Source organism: Cyprinus carpio, chromosome A25 (genome assembly GCF_018340385.1).
Source record: "Cyprinus carpio isolate SPL01 chromosome A25, ASM1834038v1, whole genome shotgun sequence".
Lineage (NCBI taxonomy): Eukaryota > Metazoa > Chordata > Actinopteri > Cypriniformes > Cyprinidae > Cyprinus > Cyprinus carpio.
In genome coordinates, this window is record NC_056596.1 from 19,489,052 (window position 1) to 19,507,979 (window position 18,928).

Consider the following 18,928-nt stretch of genomic DNA (forward strand, 5'->3'; position numbering starts at 1 on the left):
CACACACACATGTGTGTGTGTGTGTGTGTGTCATTAGGATATTAAGTAAAGATCATGTTCCATGAAGATATTTTGTAAATTCCCTACTGTAAATATATCAAAACTGAATTTTTTAGTAATATGCATTGCTAAGAACTCCATTTGGACAACCTTAAAGGCGACTTTCTCAGTATTTTGAATGTTTTTTTTTTTTTTTTTTTTTTGGCACCCTCAGATTCCAGATATTAAAATAGTTGTATCTCGGCCAAATATTGTCCTTATAACAAACCATGCATCAACGGAAAGCTTATTTATTCAGCTTATTATATTTTTTATTATTATTTATCATGTTCTGTACATATTTAAAACACATCAAAAACTTATTAAAACAATGATACTCCTAAAATGTACTTTAAAGGTAAACTTTTAATGTCACATTATTGCAAAGCACACTTTTTAGAAGTCTACTTAAACAGTCATGAAAGTGTTTCCTTCTATTTATTTAATATTATATTATCAGCAAGCACATTTTTTAAAATAAACTTTTATGATTTTAAGGTACACTACACTTAAGGTTCACTTCTTTTTCACAAGGGTCATTTATATCATCGTAAAATGTATTCTAGTATTTGTAGCAAGCTTGCAGAAATTTCACCTTTCTATATCCGTCTATCATAGTGTAAGTGCCCTTTCAGTATCCCCAGTTACACGGTACACCACAATTATCCATATAACACTTTCAGTTATATATTTCCAGGCTATATCCGTTGAGTCTCTATAAGCGACAGCTCTGAGGAAAGATTATACTAACTTTGCAGTTGCAACTCAAACTGTTTATGAGATATCACAGTAAATTCAGTCCTGCCAATCCTGTCACGTTGACAGAACACAACGCACAAGACAGTGACACAATAATCCGTTTAAAAGTATTGTGCCATAAAGCTCTATGACACACAGATATTAGATTTCGAGCAAAGACACAATGGTTAAGAATACATTGTATATGTTTGCAAATGTCATGCCTTCAAACTCTTAAACTAGAAAAACATATCACAACGATTATTATCAGTAAACAGCAACATAATGCAACCTAACAAAAAAAAAAACTCATGCAAATTTCGGAAGGTAAAAGTACTCCTGTTTTAAATCGAACTACAGAAAGATGCAAAATATTGTGCCGTATCTTTTTCCCCCTACGTCCATAATGATTGTTTTAAATTTTTAATTGTACAAATGCTTTCTATACATTTACCTATAGAAAAGTTTGTGTATATATAAATTATAGTTTATAACGTTTAGCGTATTTATATAAAATTTGATTACAACAGTACCTCAGAAAAAACAGAATAAAGCGGTCCTGAACTCCCGTGACAGTCTACAGGTGAAGCGGGTCCGCGTGAGACAACATCACTGGAACGCGCGCTCTTCACGCGAGTTTAAGAAAGCGCGCAGAATAACAGCCTCCCTCCAGAGAGCGCGCACCTCTCGTCATACGCTTCTCTGTGGCTATCTATCTATCTATCTATCTATCTATCTATCTATCTATCTATCTATCTATCTATCTATCTATCTATCATTATCTGACATTAATGATAGTGTGATTAATTCAAACTGTGTGGTGTTTGTATGGTTGTCATTATCATGGCTGTTTTCTTGAGCGGCTCAATCCCTCAGAGATCTGACCCTGGATACAACAGACCGTGGGAAGGACATCGCATCCTATGTTAGAGTTAGAAAAAATTCAACAAGTTCTGTTTACAGACTCTCAGATGAAAAGCTGTCATGATGATTTACAGTTCATGCAAGAAGAACATCTGCTCTCTTCATTGTAAGCCTTCATTATTCTGTTACAAGTGCTAAAAATAAATGAATACATAAAATTATAAACAAATAAATCATCAATTTTTTCGACAATTTTTCGCTGGATTTCAGTTGAAGGCTAAGCTCACGTTTCGTTGTTTTAGCTGTTGGTGATTAAATCAAATAAATGTGATTTGATGCCAAACTCACACAGGTTATGCTGTCTTTCAATCTTTCAAGATTACAGAATTTAGGAGTAAAGGCAACATATGCCAAATAATTGTCAGACAGACAAAAGATTTTAACTGAATATGTTGATTATAGCCTACATAAAATAAATGTATTACTGTATCCTTCAGTTAACGCCACTAGGTGGTAGTGTATGCAGTTGCTCAGTTAAAGAATCCTGCTGTGAGTCAAGTGTTGCCAACTTAGCAGCCATATGCCAACAGCCATATCCAATGCTAGCAGCCATATCACCCAGCAGCCCAAGACTGGTTGCCCACTCAAGCTAAGCAGAGTTGAGCCTGGTCAGTACCTGGATGGGAGACCTAGGAAAACTAGGTTGCTGCTGGAAGAGGTGTTAGTGAGGCCACCAGGGGGTGCTCACCCTGTGGTCTGTGTGGGTCCTAACGCCCCAGTGTAGTGATGGGGAAAACACTATACTGACAAAAACACTGTCTTTCGGATGAGACGTTAAACTGAGGTCCTGACTCTCTGTCATCATTAAAAATCCCAGGATGTCCTTTGAAAAAGAGTATGGGTGTAACCCCGGCATATCCTTGCCAAATTTGCCCATTGGCCTCTGACCATCATGGCCTCCTAACCATCCCCATACACTGATTCACTCTGTCTCCTCTCCACAAATAAGCTGGTGTGTGGTGGGCGTTCTGGTGCAATATGGCTGCCGTCACATCATCCAGGTGGATGCTGCACATTGTTGGTGGTTGAGGAGATAACCCCCTTCTATGTAAAGTGTTTTGAGTGACCAGAAGAGTGCTATATAAATGTAATGAATTATTATTATTATTATTATTTTGTTAATTTAATAATTGTTCATTTATGATACACCTTGTAAGTAGCTTGTACCTGTGATTGTTGATCAGTTAGTACACTGTAAGAAAAATATTTAGAAAAATTGGAAAGGTACTAGTAATTTTCCAGGACATTATGCGTTATCCATTATCCGTTTTAACCCTGTAACCCGAAAACACAAAATACAATGCATAATTTAAAATGCAGGTAAAAAAACCTATGATATTTAAACCAGTTTAATATTTAATTTGATATTATATTCTGAATTTATATTATTTTATGTAAAAATCTAAATGAACATATAAAAATATATTTTTTGCTGAGATTTGATGTAGTGACAATTTTGCGTCATAGTTACATAATGACGTCATCACGCAATGACATCAAATTCTAAATTCTGAAAAAACAGAGGTGTTAATTATAGGACCTAAAAACTCTGCATGTAATGACCTAGAACGCTGTCTAAGACTTGATGGCTGCTCTGTCAATTCTTCGTCATCAGTTAGGAACCTAGGTGTGCTATTTGATAGCATTCTTTCCTTAGAAAACCACATTTCTAGCATTTGTAAAACTGCATTTTTCCATATATCTAAATTACGGCCTATGCTCTCAATGTCAAATGCAGAAATGTTAATCCATGCGTTTATGACCTCAAGGTTAGATTATTGTAATGCTTTATTGGGTGGTTGTTCTGCACGCTTAATACACAAACTCCAGTTAGTCCAAAATGCAGCAGCTAGAGTTCTTACTAGAACCAGGAAGCATGATCATATTAGCCCGGTTCTGTCAATGCTGCATTGGTTCCCTATTAAACATCATATAGATTTTAAAATCTTGCTTATTACTTATAAAGCCCTGAATGGTTTAACACCTCAGTATTTGAACGAGCTCTTGTTACATTATAGTCCTCCACGTCCGCTGCATTCTCAAAACTCGGGGAATTTGATAATACCTAGAATATCAAAGTCAACTGCGGGTGGCAGGTCCTTTTCCTATTTAGCGCCTAAACTCTGGAATAACCTACCTAACATTGTTTTGGAGGCAGACACTCTTGAAGTTTAAATCTAGATTAAAGACCCATCTCTTTAACCTGGCTTACACATAACACACTAATACGCTTCTAATATCCAAATCCATTAAAGGGTTTTTAGGCTGCATTAATTAGGTAAACTGGAACTGGGAACACTTCCCATGACACCCAATGTACTTGCTACATCATTAGAAGAATGGCATCTACGCCAATATTAGTCTGTTTCTCTCTTATTCAGAGGTCACCCTAGCCACCAGATCCAGTCTGTATCCAGGTCAGATGGTCACTGCAGTCAATCAACGTTGTCATCTGGCTCTTCTGGTGCGCATTCTGTTTTACAGTGAAAAACAAAGTATAGAAAAGAATATGGGTGATATTCTCTGCTTTCATGGTATGTTTGTGGCTGCCAAGTTTCAGCAGTACAAGCACGCAACATCCGGTAGATGACGATTGCTCGTTCTCATTGGCTATCACGGGTATCGTGTCAGAGGCAGCCCGATCAAGAGTCGTAAAAATCAAACATGAGTTCGGGGACGCTCCGTCTCGATCGAGAGCAGATAAATAATCATAATGACACCACACAATAGAGGATTTTTGGACAAAAAAAAAACATTTGTGACAAGCTGCGAATCTGGCCACACCCCCGATCATTCAGGGATGAAAATCGGGCTTAAAATCGGCCTATTACAATCGTCTAGTGTATAGCCAGCCTTAGTTCACCACCTCATTGTCAACATTGTCTAATCGTTCACTGTTGTGCATACAGACTTTCCTGACTACTTATCTGGATTTTAATTTTTACCTTCTTTAGTCCTCATCACCCCTGCCACTTCACCCAGATTCCCCTTTGCCCGTTTTCAACCTACCTCTCATCTGCAACAACATCATACAGACTAACTTTTAAGCTAAGTGATGACTGGGATTCATATTGACTATTTCTACTTAGGAAAAAGGACACGAAGGCTGAGGATCCAAGTGCAGTAGTTTATTGTGTATGGTGTATGGTTTGTGATCAGCTCTTGACATACCACGATGATACCTCATCAATGTTGCAACATTTGCACTCCAAACACCTTCAAGCAGCTGATGGACAAACATTGGGTGGAGCTGAAACATCTGGTGTACCTAGACAAGGTATGTATACATTTTCACACCAGAACTTCTGGGCCTTTAATTACCAAAAGTGGTGAGATAATATTGAAAGTCCTCAAAGCCTAAAAACTCTGTATATTATAAATGACAAACACACAGTAATTTTTAATTTTCACCAAGGCAAAAGGACACTGATGAAGCTCTAGTGGACATGATAATCAAGTATTCACAGCCATTTTTAGTGGTGGAGGATGAGGGCTTCAGGGCTTTTGTAAAGAAGCTTGACCCAACATATGTGCTTCCCACAAGGCATGCACTGAAGGACATGGTAACTGCAAGGTATGAAGTGACAAAAGAAAAAGAGCTGGAGGAGGTGAAAAAAGCAAACACAGTGAATCTGACATCAGACACGTGGATGTCAATGAATATGGATGCTTACCTTGCAGTAACTTGCCATTGCATCAATGAATCAAAGTTGTCTACTGTTGTCCTGAGAGTTTTGATGTTCCCAGAAACCCACACAGCTAAGAACATTAAAGAGGCAAAGATTCTTATCCTTATAATGGTAAAAAGCCATCCACTCATTTTTTTATAATCCTAACAAATCATAAACAGTCTCTCCAAATGAGCGGTTCCATATTTCTCCCTATATTGATGTCATCCTAGGGAATGTACCGCCAATTTGTGATGCTCTCTGACCTATTAGCATAGACCCCACCCTGAGTGAGAAACAGCAGTCCTCCATTACTGTTTTCTTGCTGTAGCTGCTAGAGATACAATGTTAGCACCATAGAGGCATTATAAGTGAGTTGTGTTGGGATGCACCAACAAACATAGGAGTCTCCATAGACCGTTGAGGACACTGTGATTAAATTTCATTTTCGAAGGAAATGTCCCGAAAAAAAAAAAAAAAAAAAAAAAAAAAAAAAAAGTCCTATATGTTTGTGCTGATCATTTTATGCCAGACTGCCTCATAAAAGAGGGTCAGTTAGAACTGGAGTTGTGCAAAAGTTGATTCTGAAAGAGGGATCAATACCAACGCTTCGTGCGCGAACGTCAGCGCCAGACAATGTTAGCATCACAAGTAGGCATGGGTCGATTACTGGTTTCAAGGTATACCACGATTTGAACATTTCATGGTTTCAAAACCACTAATATTTTCCATTATACCGTTCCTGCAGTATGCGCCGTTTTCCATGTCTCCTCAATGACTGAAAGAGTAGGAATCCCTCAGAGTGAGTTCAGTGTAGAGAGTAACACTGACCCCTTCTCCTCCTGTTGGTGTGAGCGAGCGGTCAGTCACGTGTGTGTAGAATGGCCGAATTTAAGGAGCTGCTCCCGGAATTTAAGACCCGGGTACACTTCACATTTCAGTGTTCCTTTCCATCTTGTGCACAGCCATGTCTGCACAGCTTTTAGAAGTATATTCAACTGCAGATGAGCGCAGACGGATGAGCTCATGCGCAGTATCATGGGGAGCGTTGCTGTCCACGAGCCCTCTTGATGACGGAAATAACATAATGCTGACGGTGTGCGGTCAGCCGAAGTATACTTTGGCCTTTACGCAATCGGCAACCGGGCGTTTTTTGCCTTATTGCAACTCTCTGTTTTGGACTTGCACAAACTGCGTTGCAATGGAATCATTTGCCAAAATGTAATTTATGTGAAAATATAAAGTCTGTTAATGCCCGTTAACACAGGCCAGAGATGCTGAAGACCGACGCACAGAGAAAAATACTGTAGCAGGCAGATCACTCACTGTTCATGATGCACGGACTACTGGAAGAAAATCCTCAATATTGATTTTGGGGTTTATATGAATGTGTTTCTGAGGGGAGCTGACTGTCTTCTGAGAAGTTTACGTGGTATTTTCTTTTCATCTGGTCTCTGTATAGTTCATATTAAAGCAGTGTTTCAGTGCAGCCAGCTTTGTTTACAGCGGTAACTAAGGAAACCTGTATCTGGTGTTCCAGAGGCGCCTCCTGCTGTCAGAGAGTGAATCTGCATCTCATTCAGAGCTTCTGCTGTTTGTTTCGTTTCTGGCATGTAGTATAATTTCACAAAGCTTGTCAGAACATTCTGTTTTTGCTTCAAATTGGGTTATTATTAAATCAAATTATGTGTATGATAATTGTTATATAACTAAATGATATAAAATAATATAAATGATATGTATATGAATTATATAACAAATTAAGTAACTGTAATTACAGATTTATGTTAAATAAAGATGTCAGTCTTTATTTTTTTCTTTTTAGGAAACAAAGAAAAAATAAACTAATTCTACTGTTTCTAATATTCTGTATGTTGCTCAAAAACAAAATATATTGTGTCCAGCATAAAAAAGTCTGCCAATGATTTTTTTTTTACCCAGTCATTTAAAAATAACACATTTAAAGGCCGTGTTGCAGGGTTAATTTTTCAACGAATTTGTGCAATTTGCTTGTTGGTAATAAACATTTAAACTGTTATCCATTGTATTGTATGTTGTTGGGTATCACAAAACGGAATAAAATACGAAAAAGTAGGTACTATCTTACAGCGGTTTGCAACGATTCTCCTTTCCCCCACAATGCATTGCATTACGTCACGTTGGGGAGAGAATTTACCAAAGCCCGCCTTGAGAGCATTATTGAGTGACTAGAGAGACGAGTAGTAGACGAGAGTATTCAGATAGCGCAGATTATAGATAAATAGATAAATACATAGATATAGATAGATAGATAGATAGATAGATAGATAGATAAACAGCGACCAAAACGCACTCACTTCCCTACAGCACCAGCTTTCCAACGCAGTTTCCATGGGACAGCACTACCCACACAAGCACCTGCCAAACATAGCGACAGACACGCGGCTACGTTTGCAACAACATTTTCACCGGAGGAAGAGATAAATGCTTAGAAACGCCCATATAGCTAGCATGATGCCTTCTATTTCTAGGTGACAAAGACAAAGTTTACAGTACTACGACACTATGACAAAGGTTACCGGTACTTATCTGAACTAACGTCATGATCACTGCCACTAGATATAAAGAAAACGTTGATTTTTCACTCGGTGCTATCCAATGACAGTAAAAAAAAAAATATATATATATATATATATATATATATATATATATATATAATATATATATATATATATATATATATATATATGTGTGTGTGTGTGTGTGTCGTTTTTGTGCACTGCTGCTCGTAGACTAGCTCCAGTGCTCATTGCTGCGTTGCTAAATGATAGCAACTCACCAGGACACTTCACCAACTCTCCACTCATTCTCCTCGGACCATGCATTTAATTGGCTTTGACGGCCATCAGTTCTTGGCAATTCCTCATTTGCCCTCTCACGTCTGGCAGGTTCAAAATTATACGGCTGCGGGCCATCATACATGTTGGCTTGCCACCTCTTCCTCATCGCAGTTTTTATCGCAACGTTACATTGTCCTAAAATCGTTTTTTCAACGTGTACTACTTGCATAAACACTGTGTCCGTAGGCAGTATTAGGCAGTATTGTTGTTTCGCGTCCTGTGTAATGTCGGAACTTGGACTACATCGATCTAGCACTTTCACGGGTTTAAGGTTGGAAAAACACGGGTTACGGGTTGCCTGGAACGCGCATCATACTAGGCTGAGGCTACCTTTCATCCACTTCTCCCCAACGTGACATCATCACTGCATACCAAAAACATAAAAAATAATACCAAAAACGTAAAAAATTGGTCTTTAAGACCATTTTTGAGACATTTTAAAAATGATATACATATCTTGAGTGATTTATGTACCCATAAATCGACAGTGGTGGTTAACCTGCAACATGGGCTTTAAGAGCTGTAACAACAATATCGTGATACCGTGAAACAGTGATATTTTTGCTTAAGGTTATCATAACATCAAAATCTCATACCGGCCAATGCCTAATCACAAGTCATATTTTGTTTTCAAAAAGGGCTTATGGACTCTAAGGCTGTAAGGCTAATGGTGCTTAAGCTACCATTGTCTCTTCCTGTTTTCACTGATGTTACACTGATCCCTGTCTGTGTAATTCATAAACGTGCATTTACTGCACAGTACCAACAAGTCCTCCAACCCATACGACCGTATAGGTCGTTTGTCTCTATCCTCAAAGCGACCCATACAAGCATTTCCTAAATTAGCGCCCTTACTGGCAACAGAAACTTTTGCCTAAATGCATTGTGGGTCTCTTTTAATATGCTTTCTATTTGCATTTTAAACTGTTTGTGTTTTAAACTCTCCCAGCTGTATGAAATGTTTTATTTTTTTATGTTACTGTGGTAAAACCATGGTAAGTGATGTGCTTATACTGTGCTTTAACTACAAATACCACATTAAAACTACATTACTGTGGTAAAACCATGGTAAGTGTTATGTTACTGTGCTTTAACTACAAAAACCACATACCACATGAAAACTATATTAATGTGGTAAAATCATGCTAATTGTTGTGTTACTGTGCTTTAACTAGAAAAGGTACACAGTAAACACAGTAATTATAGTAAAAGTATGGTAAGTGTTGTGGTCACTGGGCATTTACTAACAGGATCTACAGCACTGTTGTAAAATCACATTCGTTCAGTGGCATTCACAACAGATTTGTAAACAATGTGCTGTGAATTGTTGGGTCACGCCTCCTTTTTTGACTGGTAAAGATGGTAACGACAGTCAAAGGTCATTTGATGATGACAGCCGACAAACGAGTCATTATTACATGCCGCCGATCGCTCTGCACAGCACTGCATAAAGTCAAATGCACATATTGCCCTGTTTTGTCGCAGCATGAGCTCTTGAAGCTCCACCCTCTTCTTAAAAGGGAGGCAGGAGCACCAGATCATTTGCATTTAAAGGGACAAACACAAAAACATCAGGTTTTGCCTCATACCCTAAAAGTGGCAATTTCAACAAGCTATAAAAAATTATCTGTAGGGTATTTTGAGCTAAACTTCACACACACACTGGAGACATCATAGACTTATTTTATATCTTTTAAAAAGGGGCATAATAGGGTCACTTTTAAATCTAGTGGTGATTTTTTTCATGCTTCAAATAGTACATGAAGAACATGAATCTTTGAATACCAACATAACACCCTTGACCAGTGGACATGGGTCATACCTATTGTCAGGATGCTGTTTCAAAAAAACAATGAAAAGGAACACAACCTGACATCAAAAACAGGCATTGACCTCACAAAACAACTTGATCACAAACCTAAAGCAACACTTTGGAGCGATAGAATTGTTAAGGATGTTGGCCAAGGCCACCCTTTTGGATGACAGATTTAAGATACTTGCTTTTGGCAGTGCAGTCAATGCTGATGTTGCAGTGAAGGATAGCATTGCTGAATACAGTGCAGTGGTGCATGAAACATCAAAACAGCTTCCACCACCTGAGTGACCCACAGCCAACTTCTTCAGCAGCAACACATTCAGTAGGAGGACTGGGAGATGGAGAGGAGAACCTATGGGAACACTTGGATTACAAAATAAGTGAAACACAAAAGGTCGAGTGTCACTGCAGATGCAACGGTTGAAGTACAGCGATACTTAAACTCACCATACTGTATGTGAACAGAACAAGTGATCCACCCATGTTTTGAGCAAAACATCTAACTTTCTTCCCTCATCTTTTCCACCTTGCCAAAAAATACTTGTCAATACCAGCTACATCTGTGCCATGTGAACGTTTTTTTTTTTCTGAAGTAGGAGAAGTTCTGTGCAAAAAAAGGGAAATAGTTAAAATGTTAAAACAATGGAACAACTTTTATTCTTAAAGGTGTTGTATGTAGGATTGACACGGAGTGGTTGAACTAGGTATTGCAGTCCAAATTCAAATATTGAAGAGTGTTTTTTTCACCCGGCCCCTCCTCCTCAGACTTGACGCACACACAGGTTGCCAGATTGACGACACTAACAGGAACGAGCACACTTGACGATGAATAAAATAAAATATGCTGTGTTTTCCGCCAACTGGCAGTGGGCGGGTTTCACAAACCAAAACAATGACAGACATTCCGAACCAGAACGCTCATTTTCAAAGGAGAATAACTGACTGTAGCATAGCACATGTTAACTTAACATGTTTCTTAAATATCTGCAAACATATTATGGTATTTGTATGCTTTAGTAGAGCCAAAAACTTACATACAGCACCTTTAAATAAAAACTCATAATAGTATATAGTAAATAATAGTCTTGTTTTTCAAACATGTGAATGATCTGATTAGCAAAGTCCTTAACTAAAACATAGCACACAAGCATTAATATTTAATGGTATTTAATGATTTTGTAAGTTTTATTGAAAACATTACACTGTTGTGTAGATATTTGCAATTGCTTTGAAAAAGGTGTTCATGATGTTTGGGCCTAGTTCTTGTTGCTTTTACATTATTTCAACCAGCAGGTGTCACCAACGTGTGGCATTTTGAATGCTTTGAAATAGTGAATCATTTTACGAAGCAACTGGTTCAATTGATTTGAAGCTTTAAAAAGCTTCGTTTCTCCCATCACTAGAAAACACAGGTAAGCAGAGGAATCCAGTTTGAAGTTCTAAAAACCAAGATAGGTGGAACCAGCGAGATGCAGCATGACAAATGCAAGAGTGATTGAAAACACCAGGGCTGCGTCCGAAAGCCTAGGCAACTGACTTGCTGCCGTATGAGGCAATGACTTTGAAGGCAACATTTTTGCACGTAGGCACCTCTTGAAACAGACAGGCTTCTGAGGCAGCGTAACGGTTTAATGATCTACAACAAAATTGAACAAATTTTGGTGATAACTAAACAAATATTTTATTACTATAATACTGATTTCTCGCTAAAAATAACATCAAAATTGTAAAAAGTTAGTCAGAAATATACACTTACACAAACTGACCACCAAACGCAACTTTCAGACACATTTTTATTTTTTAGCTCAACAGTCACAGAATTGGATGCACAGGATTGTGGGATATCAAAGGCAGCGAAGGCTACAGCCTTCAAAATTCGATCAGAAGAAGGTACCTCCAGAAACATTAAGTAAAGCAGAATTTGATTTTAGACGTGCCTTGATGCCTTCCTGCCTTGGAATGCTGCCTCCTAAGGGAGCATTTTAGATCTTTCAGACGCAGCACAGGCTTACATAGGCAGAGGTAATATGCAACAGGTGAAAACAATCAGGCATGATGAGTCCGGGCTATGGGTTATGGGAAATGCAGTCCAGGATAGTGTGGCAAAGGTATGGGATGGAGTGTCCTCTGGTGGCTATCAAGGGCACACCAACTGGTGATCGTAACAATCTTTAAATGCACTTGCTTTTAAATTAAGAAAGAAACCAACAATTTTAGGAATTAGAATGACATCTGTGAAAGAATTTGTTAAAGCTCCATCAGAGAATGTTTTAAATTTGTTTGTAAAGCAACAATTGTGGGAGATTGTAGAGCATTTTGGGGATGTGGATCCTCCACCAAAATTCACACTGGGTGTGAGACACTGGCTTGTGGGCCTCTCCAGTTCTCCATCTAACCATTAGATGACCAGGTGTTGGACAAAGCTGAAAACAGGACTCATCCATGAAGCAAATTAGCTCAAAAGGGAAATATATAGAACCCCAATTTCAGAAAAGTTGGGACCTTTTGTAAAATGCAATAAAATCAAGAACTTTACAAAATGTATTTTGTATATATAAACAAATTTTGATTTTGATGGCTGCAACACACTCCAAAAAAGTTTGGACGGGGCAAAATAAAAGTGAAAAGGTAATAGAATATCCAAGTTAAACTGTTTTGAAACACAGTAAGCAGGTGAATTGATAATATTTGGGGGTATCATGTTTGGTTATAAAAAGAGCATCTCAGTCTTTGCAAGCAAAGCTGGATCATGGCTCATCACTTTGCACTAAATTTCATGAGAGTAGTGTCAAGCAAATCAAAAATCACATTTCTCAATGCAAAATCGTAAAGAATTTCAGTCTTTCACCAACTACTATACATAATATTACATAAGATTCAGGGAATCCAGAGAAATCTCAGTCTATGTAGGGCAAAGCAGGAATCCTCAGATTAATGTGCATGACAGTTGAGCCCTCAGATGGCATTGCATAAGAAACTGTCATGCTGTGGTGTGAAATATAGCCACATGGGCTCAGGAGTACTTCAGACAATCTTACAATCTGCCGCTGCATCGAGAAATACAACACAAATCTCCGTAACTCTAGGAGAATTCTATACATCACTTCTATGCAGTGATACCGTGGGGTTCTCTGGGCCCAAGCTCATCTCAGATAGTCAAAAAGACAGTGGAAATGTGTGCCGTGCTCAGATAAGTCTACATTTCAGCTTGTTTCTGGGAAAAATGGACATTGAGTTCTCTGTCCCAAAGACCAAAGGGAGCATCCAGACCTTCATCAGTGACAGATGCAGAAGCAAACATCTGTCATGGTATTGGACGCAGCTGAGCAACAGCATGAGTGACTGGGATATGTGTGAAGGTACCATTGACCATTGATGAAAAAGGAGAATCACTGATGAGATTGGACCAAAATTTAGCTTGCAAAACTTTAACAATTTGTATCCGCAATTCCCAAACAATTAAACACTGTAATTAAAAGGAAAGTTGTTGTGACACAGTGTTAAAAATGCCATTGTCCCAACTTATTCTGGAGTGTGTTGCAGCCATCAAAATAAAATTGGTTTGTATTTACAAAAAAAATAAAATTACGTTGGTCAGTGAAAACATTGGAGTTTTTTTTCTTTGTTTAGCCAATTAAATAAAGGTTAAATAAAGAGAATTAACAAATTGTATATTCTTGATTTTATGGCATTTCAAAAACATCCCAACTTTTCTGGAATTGGGGTTGTAAATTAAAGGTTATGTTTTTTAGTTTTTGGCTTTAGTGAGGCTTAAGATTAAATTAATATGTTTGCAGATATTTAAGAAACATGCTAAGTTAACATGTTTGTCTTAAAAACAATGCTACAGTCAGTTATTCTCCTTTGAAAATGTGCATTCTGGGCTGGAATGTCCTTTGTCAATCTGGCAACCTGCCTGTGCGTCAAGTCTGAGGAGGATGGCCCTAGTGGAAAAAAAAAAACCCTCTCCAATATTTTGCATTTGCACTGCAATACCTAGTTCAACCACTCGGTGTCAATCCTACATACAACACCTTTAAGCTGGATGATGTCACTGTAGGACTGCTTTACAGCACTTCTGAATTTAACTTGCTTTGACAACTTTTGCCCACTATCGTCTAGACCAGCACGCTCCACCCCATCTGCCCCCTGGCTGTCCGATGTTCTCCGGGAACATCGCTCTAAACTCAGGGCTGCAGAGAGGAAATGGCATAAATCAAGAAACTCTACCGACCTCAGTGTGTATCAGCTCCTCTCTTCCTTCTCTTCAAACGTCTTCACTGCTAAAACATCATACTACCACGACAAAATTAACAACTGTTGTGACGCTCGGACACTCTTCAAAACCTTCTCTTCTCTTCTTAATCCGCCTCCTCCTCCATCGACTCTTACATCTGACGACTTTGCAGTTTTCTTCACAAATAAGACAAGAACCATCAGCGACCAATTCTTCACACCGCAGACTGAGGATAACTTCTTAACGACTAATGCACCCTCTCTCTCCTCCTTCTCTCCACTCTCAGAGACGGACGTTTCCAAACTTATCCTGTCCAGTCATCCTACTACTTGCCCACTTGATCCGATCCCCACTCACCTCCTTCAAGCGATTTCTTCTTCAGTTATACCTTCACTTACTCACATTATCAACTCCTCTCTTCATTCTGGAACATTTCCCTCAGCATTTAAGCAGGCTCTCGTAAGCCCACTGCTGAAGAAACCATCTCTAAATCCAGCACTTTTAGAAAACTACAGACCCTCCTTCCATTCATTGCAAAGACACTTGAACGAGCTGTGTTCAACCAGCTCTCTATGTTTCTTGTACAGAACTACCTCCCGGACAGCAACCGATCTGGCTTCAAAAGTGGCCACTCAACTGAGACTGCCCTGCTCTCGGTTACTGAAGCCCTGCGACTGGCAAGAGCAGTTTCAAAATCCTCAGTACTCATTTTGCTGGACCTGTCTGCTGCTTTTGACACCGTTAATCACCAGATTCTCCTGTCCATCCTCAGAAAGATGGGCATCTCTGGAACTGCACTCAAGTGGCTTAAGTCCTACCTTTCTGATAGATCCTTCATGGTGTCTTGGAGGGGTGAAGTTTCTAAGTCACAACAACTTGCTACTGGGGTTCCTCAAGGCTCAGTACTTGGACCACTTCTCTTCTCCATCTACATGACGTCATTAGGATCTGTCATTCAGAAGCATGGCTTTTTCCTATCACTGCTACGCTGATGACACTCAAATCTACTTCTCATTCCAACCAGATGACCCGACGGTAGTTGCTGGCATTTCAGCCTGTCTGAGTGACATTTCTAGCTGGATGAATGACCATCACCTTCAGCTTAACCTTACTAAGACTGAACTGCTGGTGGTTCCAGCTAACCCATCGTTTCATCACAACTTCTCTGTACAGCTGGGTTCGTCAACCATAACTCCTTCCAGGACAGCCAGAAACCTAGGAGTTGTGATGGATGATCAGTTAAGCTTCACCGACCATATTTCTACAACGGCCCGGTCCTGCAGATTTGCCTTATACAACATTAGGAAGATTAGACCATTCCTGTCAGAGCAAGCCACCCAACTTCTTGTCCAAGCTCTTGTTCTCTCCAGACTGGACTATTGTAATGCTCTCCTGGCGGGCCTTCCTGCATGTACTATCAAGCCTCTACAACTGATCCAGAATGCAGCAGCGAGGGTTGTCTTCAATGAGCCAAAAACAGCTCATGTTACTTCTCTCCTCATCAGGTTACACTGGCTACCAGTAGCCGCTCGCATTAAAATCAAGGTACTGATGCTTGCCTACAAGACGACCACTGGCACGGCGCCAAGATACCTAAGCTCATTAGTTCAATCTTATGCGCCCTCCAGAAGTTTGCGCTCTGCAAGTGAACGACGCCTTGTGGTGCCATCCCAAAGAGGTTCAAAATCACTCTCACTGACTTTTTCCTGGACTTCGCCCAGCTGGTGGAATGACCTCCCGTTCTCAATTCGAACAGCTGAGTCTTTACTCATTTTCAAAAAACATCTAAAGACTCATCTTTTTCGCCTGCACTTAACCAACTAATACCAGTACTCACCTTTTCTTTTACTTGTCTATCATATTCATTTAAAAAAAAAAAAAAAAAAAAAAAAAAACCCTGGCTATGTGTTCTGTACTAGACTAACTGAGACTTGTCATAGCACTTGTATACCGTTGTTGTTCTCTTGTTGATCTGATTGTTTCTACTGTTCTCATTTGTAAGTCGCTTTGGATAAAAGCGTCTGCTAAATGATTTAATGTAAATGTAAATATTAACTGAATGAATAGCTGAAAAACAACATTGCTGTTTGTAGAACTGTCTACAGCTGAACTGAACGCTTTTCAGATTGATGAACTTCACACTGTTGCTGATCTGAACTGAACTGACACTGAAATCAACACTGGCTTGCTTAGTTGGGGTCTGCTTAACTTTTACTAATTTTACTATGATTGAACTGACTGACACCATCGGATGTGAACAAAACCTGAACTGAATTAAGATGGATGACGGCTCTATCGTCTTCTGTAGAGCTCCTTTTGCTTGCATCTTGCAACATCAGCACCGGTATTGAACTTAACTGAGTTAACATTTAACTAACTGAAGCCGAATAGAACTGTTTGCAGTTGACTGATTAACTTTTTCATTGATTTGAACAAAACCAACACTGACCTGACTTAAGCTAAATAATGACCTTATTGTCTTTTAGAGCTGCTTTATAGCAGAATCTGGACTGTCTCTATAGAGTTTCTATAACTGGTTCTGCTGTTTCATGTCGATTTCTTTGAAGCTGCTTTGACAAAATCTGTATTGTATAAAGTTCTATAGAAATAAAGGTGACTTGACTGTATAACCCTTTCATCTACATAGTACAGGAAAACAGATGATACTGTTGTTTTGTAATATCTTTTATTAACATAAAATTAGCTACAACATTTAATTAGTTATGCACAATATATTATGCAAGAATTAACAAACTCTGAATTAATATTGAATAATATATGTACATGATATAATTCTGTTACATCTAGGCATACACATAGCATATTACCATAAATTCATTTTCAAATAAATTTTTACATATGTGTTTCGTCATTTTTTATCCACCTTCTCATCAGCGTTTGGAGTAGACAACATCTATATGTAGAAATACAAAATATCAATTATATTTCAGATATATTTGACAAGACTGAACAGACATGCTCATCACACAGACATTAACAGCACACTCACCTCTGTGGTAATCCGGATGCACATTTTCATAGATGGGATACAAAAGGTTCTCCTGTTCACTGCGCAGTTTTCTCGCACGGAGCACGTCTCGCACGCACTGATAGAGGTATGAGTACTGGCACTAGTGCAACACAAGACAAATAAATTAGATTTCATATATTTGTGTCTTTTTTGTGTATTCTCTCTGTTTCAAAAGCAGTAGTGTGTTTTACAAATGAGCACTCACCTCTGTCTGCACCATGTGTGTGCGATGAAGCCTCAGATCAAACACAACACTGTAGATGTCCACTGCGTCTCTAGTGTCCAGCTGCTGAAGGACTCGGTCAAGAGCGATAAAGGTTCCAGTGCGCCCCACTCCAGCACTGTCAGAGATAAAATAGTGCACAGAGATAAACACTCTTTCTTCAGAAAAAGATCTATGTACTAGATTTGCTAAAGTTGCTTAACAGCAAGTATACTAGATTTCCATGGGCAGAATATTCTACTTTATATTCTGCTTTGCTTTCTTTGAGTTATGTTTGGCAATTAAATTAAGACAGACATGAATTTGCAAGCATTTGGACAGAAATTTCCATTTGGGACAGTGCCTAATTCAGGGATGTACAACTTCAGTCCTGGACAGCCACTGTCCTGTGCAGAGTTAGTTCCATCCCTAATCAAACACACCTGCCTCTAATTTTCAGGAAATCCTGAAACAGGTTAGAATTCTCAGGTGTGTTTGATTAGTGATGCTTAACTCAACTAAACTTAGCAGGACAGTCGCACATTCCTGGCCTAAGATGATTCATAGACTAGACTACACATTTCTATGATCAAGGTAGTGCTGTAAAAATGACTGTCCACCTGCAGTGCACTACAGTGGCTCCAGAGAAGGGTGTCCGGTTGATATAGTCTCTCACAGTCCGCACGAACTGAATGAGCGACTGCGTGATCTCTGGAACTCCGTGATCCGGCCACACAGTGTAATGAAACTGACGTACGACTCGGGAATAACTCAGCTGTTCCTCCTGTACAGACATGCCACACAGCTCATTAGTGTATTCCTATTAGAATTCATCGGTGAGGAACAGAGACATTATACCCACATTACAGATCTTGAATTCTCGGATGGTCCACTCAGGCAGCACAGATTCTGACTGCATCTGAACAACCAGATCCCCATAGTACAGCGACTCCTGATCAAATGGCCAGTAATGGTCACACTTCACCTACGAGAGTCAAACACAAATTCATTGAGTTAATGCCAAGAGAACCTCATGAGCAGAAGAATCATGTGTGATCATATGCACATACCCTTCCTTTCTCAACACACTGTGTCACCATAACTATGTTGTGCACATTCTGCTCCCAGACCATCTTCCAGAAATCATCTTTAGTGCCAGGCAAAGGACCCTGAGTTGCTATATACTCCCGTCTGAAGTTATTGCCTTATTAAGAAACAATGTGATATGTTTAGTTAAGTGTCATTGGTTAGCCTCAGGATGGAAACATGTAGTTGCAATATATTTTTTGCCAACTCTGCCCACCATTGCTTAGATATTTTACATGTAGTACAAATAGAATATTACTTCATATTTATACATTGTATGAATAGCAACAGTTACTCTTTACACTATA

The 18,928-nt window shown here is 39.0% G+C and overlaps 2 protein-coding genes across 5 annotated transcripts in view; both read right to left on the reverse strand.

Moving 5' to 3' along the window:
* The window catches only part of LOC109050811 (anoctamin-1), a 70,211-nt gene extending 68,699 nt beyond the window's left edge, over positions 1-1,512 (reverse strand). Inside the window, exon 1 of one of the 2 annotated variants that reach the window (XM_042715826.1) lies at positions 1,311-1,512. The gene's annotated coding sequence lies outside the window, so the exon portion shown is untranslated. The remainder of the gene's footprint in view (positions 1-1,310) is intronic. The other variant, XM_042715824.1, reaches the window with a different exon arrangement.
* A 15,670-nt stretch (positions 1,513-17,182) lies between these two features.
* Positions 17,183-18,928, reverse strand: part of LOC109101404 (protein tyrosine phosphatase receptor type b) — a 126,094-nt gene continuing 124,348 nt past the window's right edge. For all 3 annotated transcript variants that reach the window (XM_042715829.1, XM_042715828.1, XM_042715830.1), the window contains 6 exons: positions 18,605-18,739; positions 18,397-18,519; positions 18,155-18,318; positions 17,538-17,673; positions 17,312-17,432; positions 17,183-17,215 (listed from right to left, as the gene is read on the reverse strand). In XM_042715829.1, coding sequence (XP_042571763.1) covers positions 17,193-17,215; positions 17,312-17,432; positions 17,538-17,673; positions 18,155-18,318; positions 18,397-18,519; positions 18,605-18,739 — 702 coding nt within the window. In that variant the 3' untranslated portion in view covers positions 17,183-17,192. The remainder of the gene's footprint in view (positions 17,216-17,311; positions 17,433-17,537; positions 17,674-18,154; positions 18,319-18,396; positions 18,520-18,604; positions 18,740-18,928) is intronic.